Source organism: Eubalaena glacialis, chromosome 4 (genome assembly GCF_028564815.1).
Source record: "Eubalaena glacialis isolate mEubGla1 chromosome 4, mEubGla1.1.hap2.+ XY, whole genome shotgun sequence".
Lineage (NCBI taxonomy): Eukaryota > Metazoa > Chordata > Mammalia > Artiodactyla > Balaenidae > Eubalaena > Eubalaena glacialis.
This window is the reverse complement of record NC_083719.1, coordinates 50890719-50912485: the sequence shown is the minus strand read 5'-3', so window position 1 is coordinate 50912485 and position 21767 is coordinate 50890719. Positions and strand designations below refer to the sequence as shown.

General features: G+C 34.2%; 1 protein-coding gene across 5 annotated transcripts in view; it reads right to left on the bottom strand.

The window, feature by feature from the left end:
* The window catches only part of RNF180 (ring finger protein 180), a 280184-nt gene that overhangs the window by 217633 nt on the left and 40784 nt on the right, over positions 1–21767 (bottom strand). For 2 of the 5 annotated variants that reach the window (XM_061187835.1, XM_061187840.1), the window contains exons 3-5: positions 9499–9594; positions 6922–7881; positions 4041–4076 (exon numbers count right to left, since the gene is read on the bottom strand). In XM_061187835.1, the coding sequence (XP_061043818.1) occupies positions 4041–4076; positions 6922–7881; positions 9499–9594 (1092 nt within the window). Of the gene's footprint in view, positions 1–4040; positions 4077–6921; positions 7882–9498; positions 9595–10252; positions 10341–18252; positions 18311–21767 lie in introns of those variants that run through there. The other 3 variants (XM_061187839.1, XM_061187837.1, XM_061187836.1) reach the window with 3 other exon arrangements.

Sequence of the window (21767 nt, the reverse complement as noted above, 5' to 3'; positions counted from 1 at the left end):
GCTAATCATCAGACAAATCAAAACCAAAATGAGATATCACCTCACACCTGTCAGAATGGCTATCATCAAAAAATAACCATTAATAACACATGTTAGCAAGGATGTGGATTAATGGGAACCCTCGGTGCACTGCTGCTGGGAATGAAAATTGGTGCAGGCACCATGGAAAACAGTATGGAGGTTTCTCAAAAAACTAAAAATAAAACTACCATATGAACCAGCAATTCCATTCTTGGGTACATATCTGGAGAAAACAAAAACACTAATTCAAAAAGATACACACACCCAATCTTCACAGCAGCATATATACTACAGCCAAGATATGAAAGCAACCTAAGTGCCCATCAAGAGGGGAACAGATAAAGAATTGTGTGTGTGGGGGAATGTTTGTCTGTGTGTATATATATACACACACAATGGAAAATTATAGTAAAATGTGTCATCTAATTAAAATTTTAGTTATTTTCATTACTGAAGCTTTTTATTTCAATAAACCATTAATTTTCTTCTTTAGAAACAGAACAAATGGGGATAACTGTTCAATATGTGAATTACTATTATAATTCAGAAGCACAAAAATTTTATTTTAAAAAGATAACCAAAAATATATTTAGAATATGATTTGTGTATGATTTCAACCTGATGAATCAAGTGATAAAAGATTAAGTGGACTCCTTCAAAATCTGTGAAAAATTATCCCTATGTGCAAATCCAGGAAAATGAAACTTAATGCCTTTGTGGAAAATGTATATCTTCTCTAGGTAAACACAAATAAGTAGGTCTTTAATATAATTTATTGACCTCTATTCTCCCCAGTGCCTAAATCACACCCTCGTAATAATACAAGTAGTCTTAACTCATTTAGTTAACTCAGAACAATGTAATATAATCATTGTAGATGGTTCATTGATTTATTAAAAACCATGATACTTGGTCAATTATTTTATATTTTCATGCACAACATGCCACAGAAGTGTAAGGTAAACTCTTTTCACAATAGTTTCCTGTGGGTTTTAAAGAGACATTTACTTTTATTCATATTAAATAAGTGCAAGGTTAAGAAATGTCAACACAGCAGAACAAACAAAATGTTTAAATAGAATTGTTTTAAAATATTATACAGCTATACTAGTTGCAGCTTTACATTCTCTCAATCCAGAGGAAGAAATACCCTTCCACAGGATGAAGTTTTTAAATTTCCTCAGAATGCTAATATTTCAGTCTTTGCATGATTATACTAGCCACTTAGACAAACCACGTGGGCCAACAAAAGTCTCAAAGGAAATTAGAAAACAGTTTGAACTGAATTAAAAACACAACATAAAAGTCATGGGTTGTAGCTCATGCAGTAACTAAAGGGAAATTTATAGCAATAAATGCTTAGATGAGATAAAAAAGTATTTCCAATCAAAAACTTAAGTTTCTCCCATAAAAAGTATTTTATAAGAGAAAGGAAAATAAAGTCAAAGCAAGCAGAAGGAAGTCAGTAATAAAAGTAAGACCAGAAATCAATGACTTTGAAAACAAAAAATAATAGAAAAAAATAATTGAAATCAAAAGCTGGTTCTTTGAAAAGATCAGTAAAATTGATAAACCTCTAGCAAAACTAAAAGCAAGAGGGGAGGGGAGGGGAGGGGAGAGAAGGAGAGACGAGACACAAATTGCTATTATCAGGATTGAAAAGGGGATATCATTACAGACCCAACAGACATTAACGGGATAATAAGGGAATACTATGAACATTCTACACACATATTTTCAACAACTTAGATAATTCATTGAAAACAACTACCAAAATTATCCAACATGAAATAGATAACCTGAATTGTCCTATAAACATTAAAGAAATTGAATTCATAGTTAAATTCACCTCCTTCACCCACCCCCACCCCCAAAACCTCCAGGCCCAGGTAGTTTCATTACCAAATATTTAAGAAAAAGTAATATTAATTCTTCACAATATTTTCCATAAAACACAACAGGAAAGAACAATTCTTAACTCATTTTATAAGGCCAGCACTACCATGATATCAAATCAGAAAAAGACTGTACAAAAATAGAGTAAGCTTCAGAATAATATCCTTCATGTACAGAGGCAAAAAAACTCTCAAAAAATATTGGCAAGTAGTATCCAGCAATATACAGAAAGAAAAATACAACATAACAAAGTATTTACTGTGGGAATGAAACACTGGCTCATTATTTGATAATCACTTAATATTCACATTAAAAACACATAATCATATCAATTGATACAGAAAAAGCATTTGACAAAATTCAACATCCATTCATGATAAAACTTTCAGCAAACTAGGAATAGAAGAAAACTTCCTCAACCTGATAAAGGGCATCTACCTAAAACCCATACCTAACATAATACTTAATGGTGAAAGACTGAGTGCTTTCCTCCTAACATCAGGAAAAAGACAAGGATACCTGCTCTCATCACTTCTACTCAACACTGTACTAGATGTTCTAGCTCACTCAATAACACAAAAAAAGAAATAATCAAATTGGAAAGGAAGAAGTAAGACTGTTTTTATTTGTAGACATGATCATCTAAGTAGAAAACCCAGTGAAATCTACAAAAACCCTGCTATTCCTGATAGGTAAAATTTGAAAGGTTGTAAGATATAAGATTAATACCAAAAATCAATTGTATTTCTATATATTATTAATGAACAAATGGAAATTAAGATTTAATAAAATAATACTATTTACCAACAGTATAAAAATATAAATACTTAGGGATAAATCTGACAAGAGATGTCAAAGATCTGTACTATCAACAGCACAAGATATAAAGTCAAAATAAAAATCAATTATGTTTCTGTAAACTAGCAAAATACAATTATAAATCAAAACAATTTTTTAAATTAACAATAACACAAAAAGTAAATACTTAGGTATAAATCTAACAGTATATGCACACGTTCTGAATGCTAAAAATTGCAAAATACTGATGAAAGAAATCAAAGACCTAAATAAAAGGAGAGACATATCATGTTCATGGACTGGAAAAATAAACACAGTAAAGATTTTGGTTCTCCCCAAGTTGATCTATTTTTTGTAAAGATAAAAAGGTTGATTCTAAATTTTATATGGAAAGGCAAAGGAACTAGAATAAAACAATTTTGAAAATGAAAAATAAAGTTGGAGGAATCACAGTACCCTATTTTAATGACTTAGTATAAAGCTACAATAAACAAGAAAGAGGACTATTGGCAAAGGGAGAGACACAAAAATAAACTGAACAGAAGAGAGAGTCCAGAAAAAGACCACACATATAGAGCCAGCTGATTTCTGACAAAGCTGCAAAAGCATTTCAACGGAGAAAGGACAGTGTTTTCAACAAATAGTTCTGGAACAATCAAGCATCTCTATGCAAAACAAGGGACCTCAACCTAAATCACACACCTTATTTAAAAAAAAAACTCAAAATGAGTCATAATTCTCAATATAAAACTTAAAACTATATAACTTTTATAAGAAACCATAGGAGAAAATTTTCATAACCTAGGGTTAGGCAAAGAGTTCTTAGATAGGACACCAAAAGCATGATCCATTAAAAATAAATTTGAGAAACTGGACTTCATCAAAATTAAATATGTTTCCTCTATAGGAAAAAAAATTTTTTCTGAGACAATAAAAGGACAAGCTACAGACTGGGAGAAAATCTTTACAAATCACATACTCAGTGAAGGACTTACATCCAAAGTACATAAAGAACTTTCAAAATTCAACACAAAGAACACAACCCAATTAAGAAAATGACTAAAAGATTTGAAAAGATACTTCACTAAACAATATATATAAATGGCAAAATAAGCACTTGAAAAATGTTGAACATCATTAGGGAAATGTCATTAGGGAAATGCAAACTAAAACCAGAATGTGATACCACTATGTATCTATTAATGTCAAAATTTTAAGAGTACCAGGTGTTTGTGAGGATACACTGCAAAAGGAACTCTCATACATTGCTGCTTGGAATGCAAAATAGTATAGCCATTCAGAAAAACAATTTGACAGTTACTTACCATATGATCCAGCAATCCCACTCCTGGACATTTACCCTAGAGAAATGAAAGCTTAGGTTCACACAAAAACCTGTACATGAATGTTTATAACAGCCCTACTCATAATTGCCAAAACCTGGAATAACCTACCTCTGCTCAACAAGTAAATGGATAAACTGTGGTGCATTCATACAATGGAATACTATTAAGGAATAAAAATAACAAACTAGAGATATATGCAACAACTTGGATGAATCTCACAGGTAATTATGCTGAGTAAAAGAAGCCAGTCTCAAAACATTATATACTATATGTTCTAATTTTATAACATTACATTATTATTTTATAAAATTATCAAAAAGACAAACTAAAGTAATGGAGAACAGATCAGTGGTCTTCAGGAATTAGGGATGGGACAAGGGTGTGATTATAAAGATATAATCATGGCACAATTATAAAGGCACAAGGGAAATTTGGGGTGGGGCTGATGGAACTGTTCTGGACCCCCACTGTGGTGGTTGTTATATGAATCTATACATATGTTTAAATCATAGAGCTGTATGCCAAGAATAAATCAACTTTATTGCATGATAATTAAAAAAGAAAACCAAAACCAAAAAGACTGTGTTGAATAAAAAGAGGGTTTGCTCAGCACTCTTCCCCCAAAGTAGATGCTCAACTAACATTTCCTGAACAAAAACACTGAAAACTGGCTGTAGTTTCTGCTTTAACAATAATCTCATTTACATCCCTAAGCTTCAAAAATTTAAGTCACTTTTTGTAGCATCATTAACATTTTCTATCATGGTATCTGCCACAGAAAGATGTCTAGTTTACACAGAAAAAAATTTTAAATGTCAAATGAAAGTCAGAAATCTAGATATCCCAACCAATTATTTTAAACTTTAAAAAATTACCATTAATAATAGGTAACTTTTTCTTTATATCTTGTATGCATATCTTTCTCATTAAAAAAGGGGCAGGATGTGTTTTGAAGTCATTACCCAAAGGCATGATATACAAAACAGATATCTGATATCTGTTTTAGAATCAACTAATCTTTATTAAACATTAAACGAGCTGAATAGCTAAGCCATTAATTTTTCTCAAATATCAACTCTACCTAGGATTTATCCTTTTCCTTGAATTAGTAAAACTATTAAAAATTCTTCTTCCTTCTGACTCAAACCACAGTGTGTACTCACACTGCGAATTCATGTCATTTCTATGCTGCTACCCGTTTTTAGATTTTCTTTGCTAAGGACACATTAGGCATTTGTTTGCCTGTAGCTCCTGTGCAAGCAACCAAACCTATTAGGATCCCACCATATCATTCCTGTACTGACCTGTCACAGGTCTGACTAAGACTCATTCACTTCGATCAATTAGCTAAGCAGATTGGTTAAATCACATGTGTGTGAATGAATAAAAGCAACCTTATCAAAAAAAAAAAAAAAAGACCATTAATTTTGGTCTTACTTTGCTTTAAACTGTGTGAAAAAGAGTGTTCCTATGCTAGAAAATGATTAAAAATATAACTGAGGTTTTCAGAAGTACCTAGCCTAAGAATTATACACATTTTGAAAATTGTAAAAATGTTATTTGCATATTTACAGCACAGAACAAGTATAATTTTCATACTTCTTTGAAATCTCTATTTGTTAAGAGAATTATTTTAGAACCCTCCACATTGTTTTTAAGGTATTTTTTCTGTTCACTTAACATATGATCATCTCCAATTTATCTAGGTTTAAGTCAAATTTTCAATAAAATTTTTGAATTTTACAGCTTTGATAAGTTAAACTATAAAGTATATTATAATGGTGCTAAAACATATTCTTTTTTACATCCTACAGTATATGGTTTGATGTCACATTACACCATCACTTGCAAAGAAACCAAATTGAAATGCTTTAGTCAGAAACCAGTCAAAAATATAAAAACAATTACTTATACTATCTAACCAAAAGATGAAAAATATCTAACATGATTGAGGCACTTAATGCAGTAATTTTATTTTATTCAGTCCATGGCTAGAATCATAAACAATAATGAGTTTGCTTAACTAAGAATGAACTATTATGTAAAGTTGTTGCTTTCTGTATTTTAGCTCTGAGGACACTGTTAATATTCAATATACTAATTAATAAGGACTGCTATCTATTATGACCAAATAATGAAGGCAATTTGCAAAAATAGTTTATACAGAAATAAGCCTGTCCTCAAACTTCTAAATTTTCATAAGCACCTCATCCACTGGCTTTAATTGGTTTCCTCAGTGCCTAATATTGGTTTCCTTCACACACCCCACCCCTGAACATATCGTTATAGGTACAGGAGTTCAAACCACAGAGAAATACCCTCTCCTATAAAATTACAGTAAGGGTCAATTATCCTTTAGATAATTTTCCCAATTTAGCACAGTTAACCATATCTGGCTCATGTGGGCACATAATTAAACAGGGCTCCTTGAAAATATCCATTTAAACTAAATGTAATGAAAGTGAATGAATTTGTCACTACATTGGATTTACTTAGGGAAACATTTCTGTTTCAATTTAACCTGAAAAAACAGCACTGCAAAACAATCCTAACATGAATATATTTAAAATGTGTATGACAACCTAGTCTCAATATCATGAGACGAACGTTCCTATAAAATATTAGCAAAATTGGGAAAAACTTCACAAAAGGGCATTTTCTGAACATGTGTAAGCACAGACATGGTTATACGTGTCAGTTATAATAGAGCTACATGATCATTAAGTTCACTTGGGAGAAATGTCATTTCAAAAATCACTCAAATCAAGTTTTTATAATACAGGTAATTCAAAGTTAGCTCCTCTCCCCAAAGCCTGACATTTATAATACAGAATTTTTAGTAAACTCTTTTAAAAATTACCTGCTTCTGCAGCCATCTTTCATGCCTTCGTTGTTTCCGTCTCAGATTCTTCAGCTTGCTCTTTTCTCTCTTACTGAGCCTCTGATTAATGGCACCCAATGAAAAACTGCCTGAGTGCAGGAAGTCCAGAGGAGAGAGGTGCTCTTCCTGGTCTGGGGCCTCCAGTGTGCTCCTGCCAGCTGAGGGCATGTCCATCAGGAAAGTCAGGTTGTTAGAACTAGCATGGCCAGAGTACACTGCAGAAGCTTCTAGACCACACTGAAATTCTCCTCCTCTTTGTGTCTGGGTCTCACGGGGAGCCACTGAAAATCTTTGCAGCAGCATATTAGGATCAAAACTGGATGAAATCTGAAAGGAACGGTTATTTTTACTCGATTCTAAAGGCAAGCCCGAAAGGTCAACAGGCTGCGTTTCATTTAGCCTGGGATACACAGTAGTCTTACTATGGATTTCATATAAAGTGGGTAATAAAGTCAGTTTCTCACTGATGTTCAGATCCAAGCTATGTGATTTTCTATGAAAAGCTCTCGTAGTGCATCTGCCGGTCACAAGCTGCGGAACAAAAAGCTGATATTTTGGATCTGATGCTTTGAAGAGCAGTTTTTCGTTCTTCATCTTGAAATATGTTGACCGTACCTCCAGGCAGAGTGCTTCCGTTAATCTTCCAGGACCATTATTATTTTGGGCCATGTTTAAAAGCCCGTGATTTCTGTTTTTGGAGGCGCCACCTGTCAGCAGAGTTTCCTTGTCACAACCTGACTGAACTCTAGGATGTGACAAGTATTTCAGCGAGGGTCTCATTAGTCGGCCTGACCGTGTTGGCTGATAATCGGTCCGGCTTTTGGAGAGATGTACAGCTGCAAGCTGGCCACAGGAACATTTTGGAGTGCTGACAAAATTAAAGCCCCCTAAACGGGCCCCACAGAAAGGGCAATTCAGTTTTCCAACTGTCCACTGGGCCTACAGGTAATAAAGGAAAATAAAAACAATTCTTTCTTTGTAAAGTAACCAAAGAGAATGTGAGCTGTTTTTTTGTTTGTGGTTTTACTGTTTGTTTGTTTGTTTTTTAAAGCCGACCACATGAAAGTTTTCTACGCCACAGAAAAGGCCAGCATTGTTTTCTGATTAGCAGACAGAACAGTCTACTAGATGGAAACAAGCCTTCCAATAAATAGAGATAAGAAGCTCCAAAGGTCTAGAATGATAACATATTGCACATCACACCCATCTAAACGATACTCCTAAGAATTCTAAAAGAGTCTCTTAAACAATAGGCTGAATATGGATACAGTGTAAACTAATGAAAAGAAAAATACACTATGGAACCAGGAAGCAAATCAGTCTACAGAGCTTAATTTGCAAGTAAAATCTCACAGAAAAGTGTCTGTTTTGATACACTTCTTGCATACCAAGCACTGTGGGAGGGAACTTTACCCAACCAACAGAATAAAGCTCTTCCTGCCTTTTTACATACAACCAAAAGATATTGGTTGCATACATCAGTTACTTCATTTTCTATACTCAGATTACAAATTAATAATGAACTAACTTAAAGTTATCTTTTCAACAGAGATAGTAGGACATCTACAGTGTCCTAATACATTTTCTAAAGTTCAGGACACTAATAAGCAGTACACTGGCATTTTCCCAGGAAATCATTACAATGTGAGAATGGATGCAAGGGATATCTAGCTAATGTTATTCTTTAACAAAAAAAGTAAGCTAGTCAGTGGAGAAAGGCAACTATATTGTTCCAAAAATCATATTTCTTATACTTTTCTAATACTTAGCTGTTTTGAATTATGAGAAATAATGATGCCACACTGACAAGATGAATTCCTACTCATAATATTTCATTAAGGATCCTTAAAAGTGTGTTTTTTTGATGCTGATTGTGCCAATACGAGTCATTAATTTTCCAGTTTATTTTACATTTGTGTAATGAGACACATAGGATATTTCATTCACTCAATAGGTACTGTTCTAGGTGCTGGGGATATAGTACATAATGAACAAAATATAAAAACTTCTGACTTCATGGAGTTTATATTCTAGTAGAGGAGCTAGGTAACAAGATCAGTAAGCCCTTTGTGGGTGTGTATATATATGCATATGTGGATATGTGTATGAATGTGTATAATAATTTATATATGTCATATATACTTAAGCATATTTAAAGTTCTATATATCACTTATAATGTGTGTGTAAAACATAGATAGGTATATAAAGTAGAGAAGGGAGAAAGGAAGTGTTGAGAGTGGTAATAGTGGGGAGAGGCAGCTGATAGACTGGCCAGGCAATGCCTCACTGAGAATAAAGACCTAAGGAAATGAAGGAACAAGTGAGTAGTTGTTGGAAGAGAATTCAAGGAAGGGGAAATACCAAGTGCAAAGTCTGAGGTATAAAAGTCCTCAGAGCACTCCAGTAATAATGAAGAAACCAGTAAGCATAATCAAGTTACACACCCTTTCATGTCTCTTGAAACAATGCATCCAAGAAAAATAGCTCTAAAATTAGGACGAAAACTTTCTGAAGGTAGTATATTCCTAATTTTACTCAGAAACTACGGAACTTACTTTTTGTATTAGGCAGTGTATCCATTCTGGAAGGGCTTCTATATCCATATGCCACACATGACAAATATTTTGATCATCAGCTGAGTCATGTCTATCCTGTTGTATCAAAATGCATGATATTAGTCATGACTAGTTCAGAATTTATTACACAAAATTCATATTTGAGTAAAACACAAAAAAATACTTTCAATTTTAGATAGGAAGGAAATACATACTGCCCTCCTCTCCTTACTCCCATTGCCAAAGACAAACCCAGAAAGAAAAGGTTTTTTTTTCAGGGAATAGCCACATTTAAATTGACCAAAAAAAAAAAAAAAAGATTCCTCCATTTCACTGAGTTCATCAAATTAAATTTAAAATTGAGCAGAAAGTTACTGAATGGACAAATCTGGTGCCCTATTTTTTCTGTGTGTGAGTAAAAATACTACCATTCATGACAACTTTCCCCAGCCTTCAATCTCTGATTTTGTCTGGATTCTAATGACAGAATAAAGGAGTTGCTGTATTCTCTATCAAGATGCTCAAGAAAAGTTTAAGAGAATGGGAGAAGAGGAATAATTGTACAGGGAGCTAGAAAGGCTCTGACTAAATTTCAGCTGTGTAAGTACAACAAAAATTTCAAAAAGAGACAATTTTAGCCTTTTGAAGTAGGTTTGTAGAAATAAATGTGATATATCGTTGAGACACGATGACTTCTCAACATGTCAAAAAAATTCAGGGCAGGCCAGGGTGAAGATATGTGGTTCTTTACTACCTCTGTGACCGTAGGACAGCTGCTTTATCTCTCTGGCTCTCAGTTTCTTTTCCCGTAAAACACTGCTACATAACTGCTCAGGTCCCTTCTGGGTCTACAGAATTTCATTCTGTGAAATGACAGAAAGGGTTGATTGACAAGAACAGCACAAGGGCAGTCTCCTGTCCATATATCCTTTCCCAGGATCAGATTTTAAACAGAAGTAGCTCTGCAAGTTGCCAAAGAATAGTTCTCTTTTACATTTCCAAAGTGGTTGCACTACTAGTTACTATAATCAGGTTATAACAAAGTAACAAACAACAAGGAAATTATTAAGCATGACTAAGAAGTCTGTATTCACAGTGCTATGAATGAAAAAGGACTGAATCTCTTTAAGAAATTTCCACTGAATAATCTATATTAGATTGTGACTTAGAGCCAGGATCACCCAGAATTTTTGTTTAATATCCCAAGATGGTTCCTCTGGACCTTACATCATTTTTCTCCTCCATCAGTAGATCTTAAGGTACTAAATTGTTGCCCAGTGTAGACAAAAAGTTTCAGTGTAATTTATTTACATATTGGAAAGATCTATAAAGAAGCCATAACTTTGGTCAGGAGCCCAAAAAATCAAAATATAAATTAAAAGTGGAAGGGACTTGAGCTATTGTTATAGGTTAGATCACATTTCATTATTTTGTATATTGTATACAGCAGTATTTTATATGCCAAAATAATAATTAGTGCTAAACCAAATTCAAGATTATAATGGTGAAAGAAAACTTTGTTAAAAGGTTTAAAAATTTCCAATTCTAATGTTTTAAAAATCTGCAACATGGGTTGAAAATATTTCAATGGCAAATAGAAAATCTGTTGGGAAGGGTTTATAGTTGCCCAAAGAGAAACTTTACAGTTTTATTCATGATGCCTAAACTCCAATTCTGGTTAACAAATGGAACTTCCCATGTCAACACAAGAATAATGAGGGCCAGGAAAGTGCATGGCAATATGAAGAGGATATTACTGAACAGAAGTAAAGTTAGGAACAGAAGAGGAGATGCTAGGAATACTCTCTAGCTCAAACATCTTACTGCTCCCTAATACATGTCTATTCACAAGAGTGTTAGGCAAACATACAAAGGTTTAATCTTATTCTAGATTACGATAAAATGATACAGCGAAAATTCAGGCAGAGAGAAATGTAATTCTTGGTTTTAAGATAGCAAAGTGAGTACATATTCCAGCCTATACTCCCTATCAAACCACAGAAACTGCAAAAGACTTTTCAAAAAAAGGAATCAATAGATGAATGAGAAAATATGGATGGGGAGATTTCAATGGGCCAAAAATTGTAAGGAACCTCTGAGAGATTAATGAGGGAAACAACAGCATACTGTATTCAAGTACATAACAGATGAGAACAACACAAAGAATGGCCCATGCCAAAATTGTGGAAATTAGAAGCAAAAAAGGGCCCTGGGCAACTATTAGGGGTGGATGTGAAGTCTGTCTGTCTCCAGGCAAGAGGAGTACTTGGGGCAGAGAGAAATAGGGCAACATTTCTGAAAATGTGGCTGGAAAGGCCTGGAAAAAAATGGAAAGCATTTGCAATATGTCCAGAAGATGAGCTACTGAGGACCAATCTCTATTCTTGCTGAAAATATTACCATATAAAAATATTGCATCATTTAATATATTAACTATATCAACATATAAAGAATATGAAATAGATTTGTTTTAATAATAAGGTACACCTCTAACACACACTGTTTTTTTTAAATCAAGTGAAAGAGAACTAAATATACTCTGAATTAAGATACTAAAAGCATATACAACCTAAAGAAAACCAATATTACAAATTTTCTATGGAAACATATGTATATAAATGGATAGAAAAGGTACCTTACAGGCTGTGTACCAAGCTGATATCACTGGCTAGATTTGAAGAACGAAAGAAGCCTAAGATTAGGAAAGTTACTAAAAGGAAACTAACTTTTCCATAATTGTTTTAATGGGAGAATATATTAAATTACACTTATATAATAAAATATTTATTTAAAATTTGATGTAAATAAAAATAAAATACATTGATTACTTCTGGTTCTGGCAATACTGGAGTAAGTGGTATTAGACATGCTCTCACTACTAAAACTGATAAAACTAGGCAAAATATATTAAAGTATTATTTTAAGACATTAGGCAAAAGAAAGCACAGGACTGTGACCCCTCAGAGAAGGAAAATAAATGAGGTAAGCCTAAAAATAACCCTGGATTTCTGCCTGGGGGAACTTTCAGAACCTTGGTGTGGGGAGGAGGAACCCAATTAGTGTACAGCAGCCTTGATGATTTAAGATGGAGCTCAGAGTCTGTAGAGGCTAAACAACTAGAATTTGCAAGACACTGTACTGGCAAGGAGAGGCCTATAAATAGAAAAAAAGTTCCAGAAATCTGTATAGTGATTCCTCTAAATTTTTGATTGAATACCAATATGGATATATGTAGGGTGAGATATCAGAGAACCAGATAAAGAAATTTTACCAAAGAAAGGACATCTTCTAGTGAGCTGTAAACATAACTATTCACACAGGGCTCACAGCAAGGCTGGGAAGATGTTCAAGTTCCAAGCAGCCAGAGTAGAAAGATCTCAATGAACTTATGGGGTCTTTAGGAGAGATTCCAGAAGAGTTCTGCCTTAAAAGTAGGGCTAAATTAGCCCAAGAGTAAAGAGTACTAAAAAGCAACCCTAACAAAGCTTAAAAATAAGCCTCCAAAGAATGAAGTTCAATCACAAATAACTTATATGCCTGCTAAAACACCCTTTAAAGGAAGATAATAATATCCAGACACTCAATAATGTTAAATCTAAATGTCCAACCTACAAGAAAAATTACTAGATATGTACAAAAAAAAAAAAAAACAACCAAACATGTGACCCACAACCAGGAGAAAAATTGGTCAATAGAAATATACCCCCCAAAAAGTGGATATTATTGCATAAACAGACATTAAACCAGCTATGACAAATATTTTCAAGTATTAAAAGAAAAACATGAGTATAATGAAAAGATAAATTGTCTTAATACCAAATGAATGATATATCTAGAGAAAAAACTTTTCTGAAATTAAAAATTTCTCTTAACAGCAAATTAGATACTGCAGAAGAAAACCTGAACATATAAAATAAAAAATAATGATAAAACCAAGCATAGAAAGAAAAAAATGTGGAAAATAATGAGCAAAATCTCAGTGACTTTTGGGAAACATCAAATAGTGTAACATACATGTAAATGGAGAAAAGACGGGACAATAGAATAAAACATGGCCAAATTCTCCGAAGGCCTATAGATTCAAGAAGCTCAGGGATCCTCAAACAGTGTAAACACAAAGGAAACCATGGCTCTTAATAAAATTGCTGAAATTCAGTGACAAAAGAATGCATCAAGAAAAACTAGGCATCTTACAAACAGGAGAAAAAAGATAACAATGACTTTTGGAATTCCACTTAGGGCCATGAAGGAATAGGAGTTCATAACTAACTTCCTACCACAAACAACTAGGAAACTGGACAAAATGTAACAAACAACTATTTTCAAACAGTGGGACAACAGGCAGTAAAATACTGACTTCTGAGAGAAATAAATTAATTGAGCCTACAGTCATCCAGACTTTCTTCCTGGAGGCAATTAACAGAGTACAGTACACATGAAGAAGGAACCTCAACAGAGTCTGGTCAACTTTCTGACTTGAGGAAACAAGAATCAGATTTTTTGGAGCTTAAGGCAAACTAAAATCTGCAGGACACAGTACCCAAGAGAAAGATTAGTTTTAAAGTTCCAGAAATTTGTATATGGTTTCCCCTTGAGTCTTTGATCAAAGTCCAATATGGTCATGCTTAGAGCAAAACTCCAGGAGACTGTGCTAAGAACACCTGTACAGGGGAAAGAACAATTAGAGAGGCTATAAGCCAAATAATTCCAAGAGCTCACACAGGGCCAGGAAACATTATGTTCTAACCAGCCTGATGGAAAAGGACTCATTAAATAATGAAGCATTCAGTAGTGACCCAAAGGGTCATTCCATAAAAGTGGGACTAAATTAGCCTTAGAATAAGGACTACTCTAAACCTGCCCTAAAGAACCTAAAAATAAGCTTCTAAATTATCAAAATTATCTAAAAACAAGTATTAGGCAGAACAAAATACAAAAGCCTTTAAAGGAATAAAACAAAGTATAACACTCCACAACATGAAATTTACAGTGTTTGGTATCCAAACAAAAATCCAACATGGTACAGGCCTGGGGGAGAGGAAGAGCAGCCACTGAGGGAAATGGATAAAACTCTATCCAGATCCTTTCTCCTTGTCTCTCCAACAAAACAAAAGCCTTAAACTACTATCGGAAGGACAATACACATTGTGACCCTTAGAGCACTGATGAACAGCAACAACAAAACCCTCAAATTCCTGAGAGAGTGGCAGGAATACAATGCTGGATGCAAAACTATAACTGAAAGGGACAGGAGCACTGAGATGGCCAAACCCCTAAGATCCAAAAATGCAGTGCCTGAGGCAGTCAGGAAAGGAAGATGGATGTAAAGTAGGGGACAGCAACGAAAAGATGGTACTGATGAGGATGAACTGAAACTCATGCCAGTTTCACTGTCTCTGATCTTGATAATGTGGGTATATATCAGAGAAACTAGAACCCTTCATCACAGAGCTAAATATACATCTATCTGACCCAGGAGGTAGAGTCTGAACTAGGATCCAGGGGAAGGCAGAGAAGTTATAGGCTTGTTGAAGTTGCTGTCCCTCTTCAACAAGGCGAGCCAGCATAATAAAACTATGGGGATAGAGATCAGTAATTGTCAGGGTTGGGTGAGGGAGGAAAGGATTGAATATGAAGGGTGAGCATGAGAGAATTTAGGGAATAATGTAACTGTTCTGTATCTTGATTGTAGTTATGTATCATCAACCCTATTCATTTGTCAAAACCCAGGGAACTGTAAACCAAAGAGTAATTTTACTGTATATAAAATGTTTTAAATGAAGGTGAAATAAAGACTTTTTCATAGGAACAAATCCTAAAAGAATTTATCATCAGTAAACTTGAACTATAAGACATGGCAAAGGAAGTTCTTCAGGTACAAGAAAAATTTCATCAAATGAAACTTGGATCAACACAACTGAGTAAAGTGATCCTCAAATGGTAAATATGTTGGTAAATGTAAAATTTATTTTTTTCTTTTTAATTTTCTTTAAAGGACAACTTACTTGTTAAAGCAGTTTGTTAAAAATATACTGTGGCGTTTTAAATGCAAAAATAAAATGGCTGAAGACAACAATATGAAGAATAGGAAATGAGAAATGAAAGCATACTGAGTAAGATTCTCACTCTATATGTGGTATGGCATAATATAATTTAAAGGAAGACTGTGATAAATTACGGATGCATATTGTAAACCAAAGATCAACCACTAAGGGAAAAACAGTACCCTAAAAAGTCAACAGAAGACATAAAAGGAATCCTGAAAATAACTTAATCCAAAAATGCAGTAAAAGAAAAACAGAAGACAGAACATGAGACAAATAGGGAATAAATAAGATGTTACATTTAAGCTCAAACATATTTATACTCATATTAAATGTAATGGTCTAAATACTCCAATTACAAATCAGAGGATATTAGACTGGATGACAAAGATCAAACTATACATCATATACAAGAAATTCATTTTTAATATAAAGGCACACATAGGTTTGGAATTTAAAGGATAAAAATTTTTATCATGCAAACATAAATCAAAGGGAAGCTAGTGTTGCTATATTAATATCAAAGCAGATTTCAGGACAAGGAATATTGTCAGGGATAAAAAAGAGACTTTTCATAATTATAAAGGAGTCAATTCATCAGGAAGACGTAACAATTGTAAATATGTATTCACCGAATAGCAAATGTCAAAATACTTGAAGTAAAAGCTGACAGAACTTAAAAAGACAATGGACAAATGCATAATTATAGTTGGAAATTTCAGCATTTGTCTTATAAAGTTGTATTACAAGTAGACAGAAACTCAGTAAGAATATAGAGCATTTAGAGAGCACCATCAATCAACTGACATTTGTGCAACACTATACCCAACAACACAGAATAGATATTTGTTTAAAGTGCACATGGAATATGTTCCAAGAAAGACCATTTGTTGGACCATTATTTAGATTTGAAAGGAATGAAGCAATGCCAAATGTGTTCTCTACTATAATGGAATTAAATTAGAAAACAATAGCAGAAAGATATCTGAAAAATCCCCAAGTACTTGGAAATTAAAAAACATACTTCTAAAGAACCTATGGGTCAAAGAAGAAATCACAAGAGAAATGAGAAAATACCTCAAATTGAATAAAAAGGAAAACACACATATTAAAATTTGTAGGATGCAGATAAAGCAGTGGTCATAGGATACTTTAGAGTATAAATATATTTGACAAAATTAAGGTCTAAATTCAATGATCTAAGCTTCTTCCAACTTAAAAAGCTACAAGAAGAGCAAATTAAGACTAAAGTAAACAGAAAGAAAATAATACATATCAGAAATAAATAAAATAAAAAATAGATAAACAATGAAACTGAAAAATATTAAAGAAAGATAAAACATGACCAATATTTGGGAAAAGGAGAGACATCATTATAGAATCAATGACATTTAAACAATAATAATGTAATGGAGTGGAAATTTTTATGAAAAAAGTTGGCAAACTAGGTGAAATAAAATTCTGAAAAGATACAATTTACTTAAATGAATCAAGAAGAAATGGGCTATATGAACAGCTCTAAATCAATTAAGTTAAATTTGAAATTAAATCTTGTCTCCCACCAAAAACAAACCACTCCAGGCCCAGATGGCTTTTCTGGTGAACTGTATCAAACAGTTAAGGAAGAAATGTACAAATCCTATACAAATTCTTTCAGAAAACTGAGTAAGATGGACTGCTTCCCAACTCATTTTATGAGGCCAGCATTATCACAAAAATTTTTAAAGATAAAGACGTTACAATAAAGGACATCCATGAATGAGAGGATCAAGATGATGGAGTAGGAAGACCCTGAGCTCACCTTCCCCCACGAAAACATCAAAACTACAACTACATATAGGGCAACTCTTGTTGAGAATGACCTGAACACTAGCAGGACAGATGGCTCTTTTACAACCAAGGTTATGATAAAAGAGAACCACACAGAGTCTGGTAGGAGAGAAAGAGAAGCATTTCTAGTTGCAACCCAGCCCCTTAGTTGGTGACCAAGAAGAGGAAGGGGATATCACAGTCTTGGCATCCTCCCTAAGAAGTCAGGGGTTCAAGTCCCATATTAAGCACCCAAGCCCTGGGGTCTGGCACCAGGAAGACGAGTCCCCTTGGATGCTTAGAAAATCAGTGGGGTTTTCCAGAGGGCTGTAAGAAACCGGGACTCCGCTCTTGAAGGGCATGCACACAGACTTGCTTGCTCCCAGTCCAAGGATAGAGGCAGCAGAATGAAAACTGCTTGGTGCTCTGGCCAGCCTGCCAGGACCATCCCAGCATGCCCGTCCAACCTACACTGAGCACCTGCTCTAGCCCCTCCAGCTCAGGCACTGCTTCCCACCAACGTGAAGACTGCCATCACACACAGTAGGGAGAAGCACAGCCAGCTCAGAATGGCTGCCCCAGCCCCTTGGGCCCTGACACCCCCCCCCCAACCAAGGCAGAGACCACCATCACCACTGTATGCCTGCTGAGAAGAGGAGAAGCAAAATCAGATCAGAACTGCTTCTCCAGCCTCTTGGGCCCTGACCTCACCCCTAACCAAGACAATCCAAGTCCAAAACCACCAATGCTCTGAGACAAAAGCCCAATTCCCTCAGGGTTCCTGCTCTAGCCCCTCAGGCCACAGTTCCACCACCAGACAGGGGTGCAATTGCCATCAAGTATGGGAAAAACCCTGACTCACACTGGGCTCTGGCTCTAGCTCATCCAACTTTGGCCCTACCTCCCAAGGCAGTGGTCAGCAGCACATCCCAGGAGAAGACATGGCCCATGATCGCTTCAGATCCAACTCTCCCACCAATGCCACGGGGCACAAGCAGCCTGTATAGGGATGCTCCCACACACGGACACACCTTCAAGACCAGGATATGTAACTCTTTCCCCTAATTTCATTAAAACAGAGAAAATCAAACAAAATAATAAAATAATAAAGGTTAGAATGGAAATAGAGACAAAAAAATAGAAAAGATCAATGAAACTAAGAGCTGGTTTTTAAAAGATAAACAAAATTGACAAACCTTTAGCCAGACTCATCAAGGAAAAAAAAATGAGGTCTAAGTAAACAAAATTAGAAATGAAAGAGAAGAAATTACAACCAATGTCACAGAAATATAATCATAAGATAATACTATGAACAGGTACATGCTAACAAACTGGACAATCTAGAATAATTGGATAAATTTCTAGAAACATACAATCATCCAAGACTGAATAAAAAAGAAACAGAAAATATAAATAGACCAATTACTAATATTAAACTTGAATCAGTAATCAAAAAACTCCCAAAAAACCAAAGTCCACGACACAACAGCTTCACAGGGCAATTCTATCAAAAATTTAAAGAAGAGTTAATACCTATCCTTCTCAAACTATTCCAAAATATTGAACAGGAGGGAACACTTCCAAATTCATTCTATGAGGCCAGCATTACTCTGATACCAAAACCAGACAAAGACAGTACTACTACAGAAAATTAGAGGCCAACATCCCCGATGAACACAGATGCAAAAATCTTCAATGAAATATTAGCAAACCAAATTCAATGATACATAAAAAGGATCATACATCATGATCAAGTGGGATTTATTCCATGGATATAAAGATGATTCAACAACCACAAGTCAATCACCGTGATACATCACATTAACAAAACAAAGAATAAAAATTACACGATCATCTCAACAGATGCAGAAAAAGTACTTGACAAAATCCAACATCGATTCATAATAAAAAAAATCTTGACCAAGTTGGTATAGAGGGAACATACTTCAACACAGTAAACACCATTTATGACAAACTCACAGCTAGCATTCTACTCAACAGTGGAAAGCTCAAAGCTTTTCCTCTGAGATTAGAAATAAGACAAGCACAACACTGTAAATCAACTATACTTCAATAAAATTAAAAAAAAAAAAAAAGACAAGGATGCCCACTCTCAACACTTTTGCTCAACATAGTATTGGAAGTTCTAGCAACAGCAATCAGACTAGGAAAAAAAAAAAAAAAAGGCATCCAAATTGGAAGGAAAGAAGTAAAACTGTCACTATTTGCAAATGACATGATACTGTACTATTCAGAAAACCCTAAACACTTCACCAAAAAACTATTAGCACTAATAAATGAATTCAATAAAGTTGCAGGATATAAGAAAAATATACAGAAATCTGTTGCATTTCTATAGACTAATAATAAACTATCAGAAGAAAATATCAAGAAAACAATCCCATTTACAATCATATCAAAAAGAATAAAATACCTAGGAATAAATTTAACCAAGGTGAATGACTTGTACTTTGAAAACTATATGACACTGAAGAAAGAAATTAAAAATAATATAAATAAATGGAATGATATCCCATGTTCATGGATTGGAAAAATTATTGTTGAAATGTCCATACTGCCCAAAGCATTCTACAGATTTAATGTAATCCCTACCAAAATACCCATTACATTTTCACAGAACTAGAACAAATGATCCTAAAATTTGTATGGAACCACAACAGACTCCGAGAAGCCAAAGCAATCTTGAGAAAAAAAGAACAAAGGTAAAAGTGTCATACTTCCTGACTTCAGATTTTGCTACAGAAAAGCTACAGTTACCAAAACAGTATTGTACCGGCACAAAAACAGACACAAAGATCAATGGAACAGAAATAAACTGACACACATATGGTCAATTAATCTACAACAAAGGAGGCGAGAATATACAATAGGGAAAAGACAGTTTCTTCAATAAGTGGTGTTGGGAAAATTGGAGAGCTACATGTAAAAGAATGAAATTAGAACATTTTTTCACACCATATACAAAGATAAATTCAAAATGTATTAAAGACCAAAATGTAAGACCTGAAACCACAAAACTCCTAGAAGAAAACATAGGCAGTATGGTCTCTGACACTGGTCTTAGCAGTATTTTCTTTGAATTTGTCTCCTCAAGCATGGAATACAAAAGTGAAAACAAACAAATTGGACCTAATCAAACTTAAAAGCTTTTACACAGTGAAGGAAACCATCAACAAAATGGAAAGGCAACTTAATGAATGGGAAAAGATATTTGCAAATGATGTAAATGATAAAGGGTTAATATCTAAAATAGATAAAGAACTCACACAACTAAATATCAAATAGGACAAACAATACAGTTAAAAAATGGTCAGAGGATCTAAACAGGCATTTTTCCAAAGAAGACATACAGATGGACAATAGGCACATGAAAAAATGCTCAACATCCCTAGTCATCAGGGAAATGCAAATCAAAACCGTAATGAGATATCACCTCACACCTGTCAGAATGACTACATCACAAAGATGAGAAATAACACATGTTGACAAGGATGAGGAGAAAAGGAAACCCTCATGTACTGCTGGTGGGAATATAAATTGGTACAGCCACTATTGAAAATAGTATGCAGGTTCCTCAAAAAAAAAAAAAAAAAAATAGTGCTACCATACGATCCAGTAATTCCACTTCTGGGCATTTATCTGAAGAAAACAAAAACAATACTTCAAAAAGATATATGCATCCCAATGTTTACGGCAGCATTCCTTACAACAGTCAAATATGGAAACAATAAAAATGTCCATCAATGGATAAAGAAAATGTGGTATATGTGTTTGTGTATGTGTATATACACACACACACACACACACACACACACATGCACACACAATTGAGTGTCACTCAGCCATAAATAAGAATGAAATCCTGCCATCTGTGACAACATGGATGGACCTGATGACATTATGCTAGTAAAATAAGTCAGAGAGAGAAAGATAAATACTGTACGTTTTCACTTACATGTGGAATCTAAAAAACAAAACAAACAAACAAATATAACAAAACAGTAACAGACTCACATACAGAGAACAGACTGGTGGTTGCCAAAAAGGAGAGGGATAAGAGGAGGGCTAAAATGGGTGAAAAGGACTAAGAAGTACAAACAACTAGGTATAAAATACATACGTTACAAGGGCATAATGTACAGCATATGGAGTATAGTAAATATTTTATAATAACTATGTGAAGTATAATACATAAAAATATCAAATTACTATGTTGTACATATGGAATTAATAAAATATTGTAAGTTAACTATACTTTGAATAAAAAAAAGAAAAAAAAAGACATCCACAGACGAACATCTCTCTTAAACAAAGCATCAAAATCCTTGATAAAATATTAATAAGTAAAATTTAGCAATAGATTATCATATATAGGTAGAAAATACTAAGGGATCC